The sequence below is a fragment of the Frieseomelitta varia genome, unplaced genomic scaffold (genome assembly GCF_011392965.1).
Source record: "Frieseomelitta varia isolate USP_RPSP 00005682 unplaced genomic scaffold, Fvar_1.2 scaffold_507, whole genome shotgun sequence".
In the NCBI taxonomy this organism is placed as follows: domain Eukaryota; kingdom Metazoa; phylum Arthropoda; class Insecta; order Hymenoptera; family Apidae; genus Frieseomelitta; species Frieseomelitta varia.
This window is the reverse complement of record NW_025110265.1, coordinates 377,050-390,961: the sequence shown is the minus strand read 5'-3', so window position 1 is coordinate 390,961 and position 13,912 is coordinate 377,050. Positions and strand designations below refer to the sequence as shown.

Genomic DNA, 13,912 nt, shown 5'->3' with positions numbered 1-13,912 from the left:
ACTCCGATCCGTAAACCGTCGCTCAAGGGTTTGACCACTTTGTGTCCTTCTTTTCTTTTTCTCTTTTCTCTTTTTTTCTCTTCATTCCCTTTCTCTTTTTCTCGAGGGTTGCAACAGCCGCGAAACTCGAGACCCCCCTTCCTGGCGGTGGAATTAGGCGCGGTTCGACTTTTTTCAGCTGCGGTGATCCGCGCCCAACGAGGCTTCGAAGCACGGGAAAAATATCGCGGGAAACGACGATACACGACGAGTGATGGTGAATCGGTGTTTCGAACAGATTGGAAAATAAATTTTCATCGTGCGTCGTGGAGTTTTATTCGTGTGTGTGTGTGTGTGTGAGAGAGAGAGAGAGAAATTATGGTTCAGTGAAATGATGCGAGAGAAGACTTCGTAGAAGGACACTTTGGAGAGTGTATAGTAATGGAATGTTATTTTAAGAGTTTACGAGGATTTTAACGCGACAGGATGCAGTTTAAGAGAGGTTTGCGTCGATGGTGTATTCTTTAATAAAATATCCTGGTATTGTGTATTACGCTTTAAAAAAGATACTCCTTTGTCTAACAAAGTACTTGTTGCTTACTTGATAACGGTACATTCTTTGTCCACAAATAAAATAAAATAAAATACTCGTACGTAAATTGAACGAAAACTCAAGAAGAATATTATTTATCGCGCACGAACGGAATTCTAATTCTTCAGTTATGTATCAATTGTTGCACTCTGCGTTTACATTCGCGCACAGTCGTTCAATTAACGTTCGATACAACCAGCCAGCGAAAACAAAGTAATTTATGCACGTTAAAGGTTCCCTCTGATCGTCGATTTGTCACGAATCCTGTGGTACAGAGCCGATGAAGAGAAAAGGAAGGAAAGGTAGCCGATTCATCATGGCTCTCTCGGTGCAACCGCGTAGCGTGTGTCAAACCGTCTTCGTCAAAATCCAAACGATTCCTCTTTCGGCCGACACTCTCCCCCCCGGCCGGATGAATATTCATCGATACACCGCGTTTCCTATTTATGATCTTCTTTCATTACCAATTCCGTCGGTTCGTCGACTGCCATTAGTCACACTTTGCCGTACCGAAAGCGTGATTCGAGGCGTTTATCGCGAATCGGGAAGGTGAAGTGCACTCGGGGGGTGAATTTCACCGCTGGTTGGTGCGCGCGTGCTTCGTGCGTACGATCCGCAGAGAAAACAGCGAAAGTGAGAGAGAGAAAGAAAGAAATACACACGCACACACACACACAGAGTTAGAGAGAGAAAGATAAGGGGAGAGTGATCGAGAGAAAGAGAAAGAGAGGAGCACGAACGAAAGGGTGAGGGCCACCACGTGCTCTATCGAGTACGTCAGTCATTCAGTTCAACGCGCACGCGGCGGAAAGCTCTGTGTGCAACAGTTCAACGAAATTACACAGTGTCGTGTCGGTGTGAGAAGCTCGATGCATTTCGTCCCGTGTGTACCGTTTCTTCTCTCTCTTTTTTTTTTCTTTTTTTTTTTTACAAACGAAAAAGCCAGCTGTGTTTAACCGTTAAAAACCGTTCGAACTCGAGATGCTCGCCGATCGTTTTCGACACTTGATCGACAATCGCCTGTTTCTGATCTAAATCGAGCGTTAATCGAGCCTCTTGAAAACACTGATCAAACTTTTTTTTTTTGCAATTTTTCAACACTGTTGCATCGAATTGTGGTTGGTTTTAGTCGTAGGTATCAATTCTGCGAATTTGGATTTGGAGAAAGGGGAGATTTTGGAAACGTGAAAATACGAGACTCTCTCTCACCTCTTTGTCCTTCGCTTGCAATTCCTGTTCCAGGTTGCTGTTCGGCGTCCTCCTGGGATTGCTGGCATCGTGTACCTGCTGCTGATCACTTCCCTGTGGAGTCTGAGACAATTTATGTCCCTCAGTCTTCGAATTCCCATCATTTGCCGCGGCAAGTTGCTCCTTCAATGCGGAAACTTCCTTTTCCGCCAGTGTCGCCCTCTGCAATCACATCGAGCAACAAATTAGAATCCTCGCTAAGCTACTTGCTAGATTATTTTCAACTTGCAAGATTTACAAGGTTATTCTCATTCTAACGCGCGATGTTTGCACTTTCATTTAAACGTGATTTATTTATTGATCCAAGTAGCAAAAGAGAAGTCAATTTTTTCATTTGATACTGATTTTATAATAACACGGAGAGACCTTTGCGTGTGTATAAGTGAATAAAAGTGCTTCTCTGTCATTTTTCCATCGGAACATATAAATTATGATACCTCGTCGCGATGTCAATTCGAGGAAATCAGTCGATGAAATGTGTATAGCATGTCTTGTTCGATTGCCTCGAATAATTTAAAGAGCACGGACATTATTCAATTTATTACTTGGCACCGTTTCGCCGCCAATTTTAGTTCTTTTTCGAATACGATCGCCTCATTACACACCGCTATTTAGACGTGCTAACAAGGTTAAATATTGAGGGAAACACGCCGAAACGGACTTCTGTCGATTAATCAAATTATCTATTCACGATGGGCTGAAAATTGCTGTCTAAATTTACTATTTCGCCGATTTCGCTAGAAATACGTGGCAAATAATTGATCGACGCGTGAACTATATCTATTTTATCGGCTAATGCATACCTGGCACCTCTTCGTAAGGGCGAATGTATAATTAAGCGAGTGTATAAAGAAGCAATGAAACTGAAAATTACGCCTGCTCGAAAATTATGCGCTTCGGCGGTAAATTAAAAACTGACACTACTAGTTGTTCATCAAAGCTTTATGGATATACAACGATACAATTCTGTACAAGTACGTATCTCTTCGCGTTATAAATATTGCTCAAAAGTGGAGCATCTTACAAGCTGTAAATGCCAATACTTTCAAATGCAATTACTTAATCAATTTATTTAAGAGAGTCGTCGTTTCTCTCGAAAACCAATGCTCCAAACTTTTCTCGTGGTTCTAACATTTATTTTATTTCGATGTTCTCTCGATACGAGGAGCAAAAGGGAACCACGGCGACGTTCAAAGATGATAAAAATCATCGCGGTACAGTAATGACGAACACATGCGTCCACCTCCTCCTCATTTCCCCCCTCCTGTTTCAGCGGTTTCGTCTATTCGGCCAATCTGTTTAGCAACGGCATATGCCAAAGACATTAATTGGCATCTGCAAGCAATTAAAGTAATTGCCAATTCGGCGGCAAAACATGGCGAACGCACGGCATCGGGCTAAACGGGCAACAAGTCCACGTCAGTTTTTGCTCGATGCATCGAAATATCGATCGATCGTTCCGCGAAACACCGACGCTAACTTCACTTCGATTTGAAATTGTACGGTAACACGGAATCGCGTACACGGCCACATTCTATAACGTGCTCGTTCACGAACCGCGCATACTATTTTCTATAATTCTCTTTGACCTCTCTCTCTCTCTCTCTCTCTCTCTCTCTCTCTTTCTCTCTCTGGTGTTCGATATTTTTCTCTTTCGGTAAGTTTCTGTTTTTACCTAGCCAACTGCATTATTCATACGTGTCGTCGATACGATTGACAAGTATCTCTCTCTCTCTCTCTCTCTCTCTCTTTCTCTTTCTTTCTCTCTTCTTTAACCAATTATATCGCGTTAATATTATCATCGCACGGAGTAACATTGTTATTTCACGTGTCCAACAGAAGTGACTAGAAAACCCGAATCGTCGGGGATACGGTAATTTACTTATATGGAAATCCACACGAAAAACTAAAAATATACTATGTACATACGTTACGTACTGTGTACGTTCGAAATTGTGACTCGCGACGGTCAATTTTAATTTATCCGATGGTATCTCGTAATCTATGTGCTTTGCTACGAGGAAACATCGAACACGAACGATCTCTTTCGAATGCAAAAATGGGTCTAGCTTCGCTAGCGATAGATAAGATATTCCAACACTTTGCCAGAGGGTCATAGATTATTCTCAGTTTCCAATTTTACCACGAATTACAAATAATTATACATTATTCCAGAACACCAGTTAGTCATCACGATCTCGTTCGACCCGATTTCTTATTAATCGCGTGGCGCAAATATTTGATACATTACATTCGACGAAATCGTTCGCAACTGATAGCTTTAAAATAAAACTCGAACTTAGCACGAGAAGGAACGGTTGTCGACTCTACGTTGAAAAAGGAAAAAAGAGAAAAACCCATTCGCTAATATACAGCAGTGTCAAAGTGGAATGCCAAGAAGCGACAAGAGCGAGAATTTCGAGCAATCGAAGCGTAAAGTATATATATCCACTCAAGTCATCACAGTGGTTCGACTGTTAGACTGGTTAGGGGAGGAGAGACACGACGGGTGACGAAGAAGGAAAGACAAAGTATACGAAGTGAAGCTATAGTAATGACCCATTGTTTCCTGCAAAAAGCCTTGACGATGTTATCGATAATTACGAAATGATACGGGAAGCATAAATACACATCCGAGCGAGCGCACGTTCATCGGAATATGGCGGACTCGAGAAGTATCGATAGGCTGTCGAGACTCATCCTGCGTCATTTGTCGCGTTTGGGAAAATGGAGGGGAGAGTACGTCAGCGTAGCTATATATGTAGTAATATACACACACACACACACACACACACACACACACACAACACACAAGGCTGATGGAGAGGATCGAGAAGATCGCCGATAAAGATCGTCCGTCCGCGATCGTCACATTAACGGCGGAAGTCGTTGAAAGATAATGGCTTCTTTGAACGTTCCTAACGACGTTGCTTTTGTCGTTGTTCTATCAACAATCGGCTGTTAAGAAATTGAAGTTACGGGATTACGGGAAACTCGGAGGCCGCTGGTCTCTTTCCGCTCATTCGATTTACATTGCCGAGATGCCTCCTCGAAAATTGATTCTTCGATGTCGCTGCCTCAACGATCGTTGATTTCTAATAGATTGCCTATTAAATATTGGCCCGTTGAGCGTCCCCATTGTCGCAGCCGATGCTGCAATCGACGTTCATCAGCGGGAAAATAAGAAGACGGCCGGAATCTGCCTTCTCTCGTTCTTGTTTCGAGGCATTACCGATTAATAACGATTAATCGTGGCTGGGGAAGAATGGCTACGAACAATTGGCTGGCCAATTGTTCCGATATTTGATAATAGGTGATAATTCCGTGGAGCTTTGTGGAAAAGACGAAGGGACATCGACGACCGACGACGTCAGAATTGAGCTGCTTTTTTACGAACACGCGGATTGCAAAAATACGTTTTCTTCATTTTTTCTTTTTCTCTTTTTTTTTTTTTGCATCTTTAATTTTCCAACGAACATTCTACCGATATATATATATATATATTTCGAAACGTTCGTTGTCGGAAGGGAACAGAGTCACGAAACGAAGCATCGAGAACGATCGAAACAACACGCGGATTAATCGACGCAACGGAATCAAACATCGAACATGGAGAAAAGCAACTCCATTTTCTGATGACTGCTGATTTGCATCGAAAAATGGGACGCGTTAACACATTTTACGAGAGGCTCTCGCCGATGGAGGTTACTTGACGAAGAAGATACGTAGGATTGATAGAGAGAGAGAGAGAGAGAGAGAGAGAGAGAGAGAGAGAGAGAGAGCAGCCTGTTCGACGCGATCGTCAGACAGCGCCTATTACGTACTCGCCTTTCGATCCTGACAGGGCGTGAGAGAGGGAGGAGGAGCGTTTCGATCACGACAAGGCGTTTCGTCTTGAGCCCGACGCTCGTCTTACACCCCCCTGGCAAATTGACGGTTATCCGACTTGCAGCGGCGTTCTGAGCATCGATCGATCGCCACTCACCGATTCGATATACGGAATCGCGGCTCATTGCACGGTTCGGCCGCGGTGTGTGCAAGAACCTGCTGCTCCGGGGCTGCTTTTAGGCCGGGTGGTCACGCACTTTCGGATCAACTGCGCCGTTCAGGGCATCGATCGGTTTCTGTCGTGTTAATGCTTGTTTCCACGTTTTCTGCGCCCCGGTTCAACGACTCCGCCGCATGTCCGTGTAATTAAGCAACCGTGTGCAATTCGTTGTCATTTCGTGCATCCTCGCGTCCGCCGCGCGGTATTTATAATTCAAATGTCCCGCCATTTTTGGCAAAGTTTTCCCCCTCGGAGTGGAAGGAAGCGTCGGTCGATCGCTGGCCGATTCGACGAACGCGCTCGATCAAACTCTGCCGCGTCGCTGGAAATATGTCGGATAGAATGGAAGTACAAGGGGATACAATTTGGAAACTAAGTTTCGTATAGAACTCGACTTTAATATACGTGAATTCCGGGGCTAAATACGTGAATATAAAAAGTAATCGTCAAATTTCAGTTACCATGAATTTTGTAAACGATTTGTACGAGCTTGAATTCGCGAGAATTAGCCAAGTAATCAGACGATTGGGAACGATACGTGGTATAGGATAGTCGGACGTACATAAGTAGTATAGGTCTCAAGGTAGTATTGCTTTCTGGTAGTTCTGCCTTCTATAGAAACGTAAAAAAATAGCTTCGAGCGTTGAAGTTGTTGCTTACGTTCCGTATAAAGACAAACATTTCAAATTTAAGTAGACAGAGAATGGATACGATTACTTGGTACACGTTGCAAAAGATTCGTTCGTTCCAACTTCAACTGGCATTTATTTTCTAAAATTCCCGTTTCGCAATTTCCCTGTCGTTCGTGCTATAACTACGCAATAAAATCGCCACGCTTTTTCGTTCAATGAAAATGGCCACCTCAGAGATTCTCACAGATGAGACTGACGCCTGCAGCGTCCGACTAGAAAAGTCAAAATCTACTTGAAAGCCAGACATCCTTGTCCGGCGCGTTCGTCGAGTCCGGCCAAACTGGCCTGGCAGAGTTAAGAACCGAGCGAGAATGGGCGATCGCGCGAACACGAGCACGCGTGCAATTTGGCATAGCCAGCATAGAAACGTGGTCGCGAAGGCGCGTACGACGGCATGTGAGTGTCGCAGCTGGCAACGCGCGGTGTCGTAGCCCGTCAAACGCCGAGCATTCTTTGTGCTCCGCCGGCGGGGAATATCCCGAATAGATCTGCCTCCCTCGTGGCTCGCGCGCACCCACCCTGCCGCGCGTGTTTCTATTTTTACGTCCTAGCCCGAATCATCAGCCCGTTCCATCCTTTCCACTATTTATTTCGTGACGGTTGACTAATACGCGAGAGAGAGAGAGAGAGAGAGAGAGAGAGAGAGAGAGAGAGAGAGAGAGAGAGAGAGCCATCGGGAATTCCGGATTGGATCGATGCAGGCCCAGTGCTTGAAACAACTCCGTGGTTGTCAGAGGCCGAGAACGAAAGAGATCATTCTTCTTCTTTTTTTTTTTACCATTTATTTTCAAGTGACGTTTCTTTGAAGTTTCCCTTTCGTTCGATTATTTTCTTTTTTTTTTTTTCTCGCTCGTACTTTCGCACTGCGATTTAGTTGAAGAAACTTTGGAAAGCGTTGCGTCGAACGTCACTCGAACCAGAAAGGTAATTGATTCGTTGCAACGCAGCGAGATTGTATTTGTACGCGATTATTCTTTAAACGAGAGAGTGAATTAAATTTGCCAATTGCTTGTCCCAGTTCAATCTGAGAAGTCTTTCCGCGTGCAAAGAACACGTCGAGCTCGGGCAAACTATCTCGTTGTCGGATCGTTTGCAAAACAATGTGCACCGAACAACTTTCTCTGTAATCTGAACGTAAACACGTGTTTAATTATCAATTTAAAATCCGCGTATCCGTTTTTAACACCGGGATGGAACTCTTTTGTACAATAAACGAGCGTAACGACTTTAAACGACGACGTTCGAGGTGCGCTTCTTTGATTTATTTTCTAATTCGAAAAAATTTCACTCGGAGTTTTTTTCTTGTTTCTTTTCTCTCTCTCGCGTTGCAAAACACATGTATATGCTCAATACTTTGCGGGACGCGTTCCACGATACTCGTTCTCATTGAAATAAAAAATTCTAACGATCGTGTGCCACGCTATTCTCCTCTTTTTATTTTTTCTTCTTCCGAAATAAAAGGAAAACCGCGGCGGCTGAATAAAGCAACTTATACAAGCCGCCAAGACGAATGTCCAATTAACACGAAATGCATCGTTTACCTTTTACGACGTGTTTCACTGCGCCTTTTCCTTTTTCCAGATTCGCGTGATCCGGCTAACCGCGGCTTCTTACGCCTGACCTTTGACACGCCGTGTGACAACCGATCATTATGCGTCGTTTTGAAACGCACGAGCTTCCGCGACAAACACTCGACGGTGGTCGATCGTCGCGAAATATATTGCTACGCGATCGTTACGATCGTTCGTTACGTAATACGATAATAATAGAAAAGTCATTTCTGAAAAATATATTCGGCATCCCTGCTATGTCTTGTTCGTCACGATAGAATTTCCTAGCGTCAAACGCGAGTATCGGGAAGATGTCGAAGGGGGATCGTTCATAATACGAATAGTAACGCGCGTTAATAGGAATTCATTGCGCGTGTGTATGTGTGTTGCGTGCAATCGAGACGATACGTCTATACAGACGTGTACGTCGAAAGAAGTCGCGGCTTTGGCATCGTCCGTTGAAACGACGGTCTATACCACTGTACTGGAAAACTCTCTGTAAGAATTTCTGTCGATCGATACGAGGGGGGAAGGAAATCGATCGTTGGTCGTAGGCCAGAGGATTGGAAGCGTGTACGTGGAATCGTGGCTGCCCGGTTGTGAACACCGAACAGGGCCTGGGCTGTTATACGGTGGCAAGAAAGGGAGGAATACCTTACGCCAGCCGTCTTTATAATCTGCCGCGTGGTAACAGAGGAGGTGGGGGAGGGGGGTGGTGGTGGTGAAACGATGGTTGGGGCTGGATCAGCCGTTTACGACTAGCGGCGGTGTTATATTTTTTTCGACGGTGGCGGGAGAGGCAGGAGACGGTCGTGATATTTCAAATTTTCTCATTACACCTCGAGGTGCGAATGATCTCCACCCTCCCCCCCCCCTTTTTCCTTCTTTTCCCTCCGCCCTCCCCCTCTTTCCTTCTTCTCGTTCTCTCTGAGCTGGCTCCCACCCTCTCGTTGCGTTCCTTAGTCGTGGCTCTGCTACCCTATCTAGCGCAGGCTCTCTTTACCGCACCGATACATCGTGGCGCCGTTCCACCACCTCCCCCAATCACCTCCCCACAGCCCCCTTCTTCAATCTCACACCAACCAGCCATCAGGGTGAACCCCTCTTGTATTTATTATTAAGATATCGACCGGCTCTAAGTCCCGCTTGGTACTACGTGCAATATGCGGCGGGAAACACTCGAAGCATACACACGAGTCGCGAAAGAGAATACCCGGAGTTCGACCCCTCTCTACTCTCTCACTCTCACTCTCACTCTCACTCTTTCGCTCTTCATCCCTTCCTCCACCGCGGAGGAGCTTTCAGGGATCTCCTTCTTTCTCCTTTCCTTTTTCTCTTTTTCGACGGGAGGAGAATACCATCGATGCTAATTCGCGCTTTGTTCGGGACACTTTTGTGCCGCTGCAGAAACGCAACGCGGAGGCAAAGTGAAATAGATGAGAGTGCTCTTTGTTTCGATCTGATTAAATGGCGCGCTGATTGGCGCGGCCTGAATTAGTAGTCCGTTGAAGTGCTCGCGCATGTGACGTTCTCGGGGCCCTCCCTAAGAACAGGGATTTCTGCGATATATTGTCTCGCGACGGCCATTATTTCACCGTGTCTGTGAATATTTCGTTTCCAGGTGTGTATGACGTTCGATATTCATCCGTCGATATTCAGCGCGCCCGTTCACCCGGTCGATTATCAATCGGTGACGGTGATTTCTATGCGACTGTCATTGCAATTTCTTCTTCTTCTTCTTCTTCTTCTTTTCTTTTTCATTTTACCTGCTCATCACCGAGATAGAAAATTATGAGTCACCATTACATTTATTTTATTAGCAATAAAACGAGATTTTTCCCAATTCGATTTTTCGGTTTTGACAGTTTCTAAAACATGTTAATTATTTGTAGCTTTGTAACTTTGTAACGTCGTTTGACTACGATCCGTATCTCTCATGGCCTGCAAGAATCGTCGATAACTGCGATCGAAAGTTGGGAAAAGAGTGGCCGGAAGGCGGCGAAGAAAACCGCGAGAGGCAAAGTCGTCTGTAGCCGGCGGTCTTGGGAGGTCCATTAATCGTAGGACAATAAACGCGCTCCTCTCCTCGAACGAGATACTTTTCGGAGGGTCATCGACCGTCGCCTCCGTTTGCTTTTCTCCGAAGCATGTGTGCCGAGGACGGCACTCCATGTGGCACAGGTTCCCACGTGTGGGACCAGTTTCAACATTCACGCAGAAAGAGGAGAGCGACTCGAACGAAGGACGGAGAAAATAGAGTGAGGCAGAGGGATGACAAAGAGGATGTCTCCCAATAAGAACGCGTCCGCACGGCAATATTTAAGAAATGTCAATACATCGTGGCGAGGGTGGATAAGGGGTGGCGGATGAAGGGTTCGTGGATAGAAATCGTGGATAGACGACGACGAGGAGAAGGACGACGACAATGCCAATGGCGGGACCATCAGTTCCCGGGCAACTAGCCCCGAGGCATCGGTTAAAAAACGAACGAACCCCTTTGAAGTTCCCCGTTGTCCTAATGAAAAATTAAAGCCCCTTCTTAAACATCATTAGACACGGCCACTCTTTCAAAGTCCTTGGTCGACTCGCGATACGCCTGCAGCGCGTAATTATGGCCCCGAAGATGCCTCGTGTTTTCGCCTCCCTCCCTCCCTCGGGAGAAAACGATCGAGAGGTTTGACGACGGCTGCGCTTCAGGCCGGGATATATATTTTTCCAAGGTTTTTTTGGCTGCTGCTGGTCGATGTTGGGCTCCGACAAATATTCAGTGTTTGACTTGGAACGTAACACGCATAGGTATGAGAGGCCATCGCAGATAGACTTCAGATGGATGTTGATTAGATGTCGAATCAACTTTATAACGATTGGTTTGTACCGAGTGTATCCTTTTTTTTTCACATTATCGCGGAGAGAGAAAAAGGAAAGAGAAGAAGATCAAGCGAGATTGAATTTATTGAGTTTCTTTAATGAAAAATTAAAGTCAGATGTAGATGTTTAAGTGGAAATTGCGAACGAGATGTTGTATCGTTGTTGAACGTTAAAGACGGGAAGCGAGCTTTTATTCTACTTAATTTCCGGAGTTAATTACGGACAGAGAGGGAATATCTGGAAAAGCAAATCAGAAATCCTTATTCGTGTGTGACAGAGGCACGGCTAGCCTAAGTGGAAGCTGCCTGCCCCCTGACTTATTTTTAATCTCTTTTTCTCTATGCAGCAATCATTCCCTCGGCGAATTCCAGACACACGTGCGAGTCAGCACCCGAGATCTTCTCACGCGCGATCCACTAATAAATCACGATGGGCGTAAGGAAAGAAAGAAAAGAAAAAAAAAATCGGTGATCATCTGCTGCGGAAAGAGAGAAACGGGCTATTTCTTTCAGCCGGCATTCTTAGGAAGCGTCAGCCTCTATTTCCTTTTTCCAATACGAACGAGAAAAAAGGACCATCGACTCTGGCTGCTGTCTCAGATGAATCTTTCTTTCAACCGTGGACTCTCGACGCGGAGTCGAACACGAAACTTCTATTTTTACAATATGCACGATTAATCGCCAAAGATGTTCGAAGAATGTATATTTTCACCCTTTGTTGAACTCTAACTTTAAACGGACGCGGTTCTTCAACCCTTTGCATCGAAGATGCGCCAAATCCATATTAATTCTTCGTATAAAATATTCTTTTCCGTATGAAAAATCTATTCTGAGCATTGAAAAATAGAAAATAAATTTAATCCGACCTGGAACAGCTTTGATTCCTAAAGATTGAATTGTTCGTGAATGAATTACATCAAATGACGATCGTCAATTATATCTAATACGATAACGATCGTGAATTATATCTAATAATCGATCGTAATGAAATTTTTAAGGGAATAATTGAACGACTGTCAGTTAAACGTATATAGAATTATTTGCATAACGATTAATTTCACAATTATTAGAAATATTAAGAAACAGACGTCACGGGCAAGCAATTCGATCGAATCGACGAAATACGACCGGATTATCCAGCCTAGCGCGTGTTACAAAGAAAGAGGAGAAAACCTGTTCTCCTTCTATAATATTTCCAGAGAGACCGATCATTTTTTCTTTTTTTTTTTTTTTTTTCTCCCCCGGATCGGAAAGCTCCTGGGGATCGCGGACCGCGCTTCGCAAACGAATTTCGGCGCGGACAATGGAGGACTTGATACGGCGGAATCGGCGAAAGGGACAGTGGCCGGTGGGCAGGACGATTGTTGGAATTTGCATGAATCGATCACGATTGTTTGGCCGCGAAATGAGCGGCGCCACCACAGGAGAAATAATTCGCAATCCGTGTACAGGCCGGGCAATCGAGTTACCGTTTGCCATTTCGATTCTGCTCGGTCCAACGGATGACAATGGCCACACGCTAAAAGCGAATCATCTTTGTGATCTGAGCCGACTGATCGTCGCCTCCTGTCCCCGTCTCGTTTCGTCCCTCGCCACCGCGAGAACGTTTTTATCGAATCCTCCCCAACGATATTTCCTTCTCCTTTTCTCTCTCTCTCTCTCTCTCTCTCTCTCTCTCTCTCTCTCTCTCTTTTCAGTTCGCCATTAAACGTTGGTAATTCGGTTATTCTTAAATTACGGTCCTTGGGTTAGTCGGTTGGATGGCTCGGCTATAACGGTCAGTTATAGCATTGCCCAAGAATTTTCCGCGTTTGCTTCATTGTTCTTAAATTGAGCTTTTTATCGAGTTCTTTTGATTATTTGGTAGTCGACCCACCCGCACTTGCAAATCTTTGGGACGGCGAATTTTCGCAATTCGATTCGTACAAATTGAAGAACGTGAAGTAGCAAATTCGCTGGTTTAACATTTCAACTCGGAAAAATGTTATTTCTTTTCTCTTTCTTTTGTTCGAAGTTCTACCATTTTTTTTTTTTTTTTTTTTTTTTTTTGTTAGAAAGATAAGTGTCAGGAAAGGCGAGACGAGTCTGTAGACGTCTCGTCGAAACTTTGACTTCAAATTCGAGCAAGAAGGGGATGATCTTGGTAATGAGGAAGAAGCAAAGAGAAAGCGACAGACAAGGATGGGAAAGGTAACAGCTGCCGATGGAGTAGGAGACAGAGCGTAGACGGGCGCAGGCTTGCGTTGCACGAAGATACATGTGGCGAAGACAGCAGGGACTTTTAGTGGCTGCGAGGATATCGATACCTGAGCGAGCACAATACGGGCTATATTTTTATAGGACTCCGGCACGCGGGAGTCTAATGGCAGTCGGCGCGCGGGAGAAGGGGCAGAGAAACAGGGATTTGGTATAGACGTCATTGTTTCCGTTCGGCACCCTTCTTTCCACCGCCACCCGCCACCCCCCTCAGTGGCTGAAAACTACCCCCTTACAACGGTGTGCGGCTGCCATTGAAGCCACTTTTTCATCTCTCCTCTGTTTCTCTTCCCGCGTTCTTCCACACATAGATTACAATATTACCGCGTAACCCACCCTCGACGGCGCGCCGTTAGCCGCGCCGCAACGCCGGAACGCGTCCTCTGATATATACGCGCACTTCTGATCATAACATAAATTTTAATGATGGCCGTGATGAAAATATAAGAACGCAACGATATTTATGGCCGCCTGGCCCGGCCAGTTCCTGTGCGTGCAGCAGCAACCGTCAACCCCCTTTTCCGTGGACCACTCACGCGACCCACCCACACCATCGCCGAGCTACTTGGAGGAGAAACTGGCCGGCCACCCCTTTTCTTTTTTTCTTTCTCTTTTTCTTTTTTCTTTTTTTTTTTTTTTTTCTTTCACCCCAGAAAAACATTTATACGGACCCGAGAAGA

At 45.1% G+C, this 13,912-nt stretch overlaps 1 protein-coding gene across 1 annotated transcript in view; it reads right to left on the bottom strand.

The window, feature by feature from the left end:
* Positions 1-1,696: 1,696 nt before the first annotated feature.
* Positions 1,697-13,912, bottom strand: part of LOC122533218 — a gene marked incomplete at its 5' end in the record, with an annotated part of 72,014 nt that continues 59,798 nt past the window's right edge. The window contains one exon of the mRNA XM_043662710.1: positions 1,697-1,981. Coding sequence (XP_043518645.1) covers positions 1,697-1,981 — 285 coding nt within the window. The remainder of the gene's footprint in view (positions 1,982-13,912) is intronic.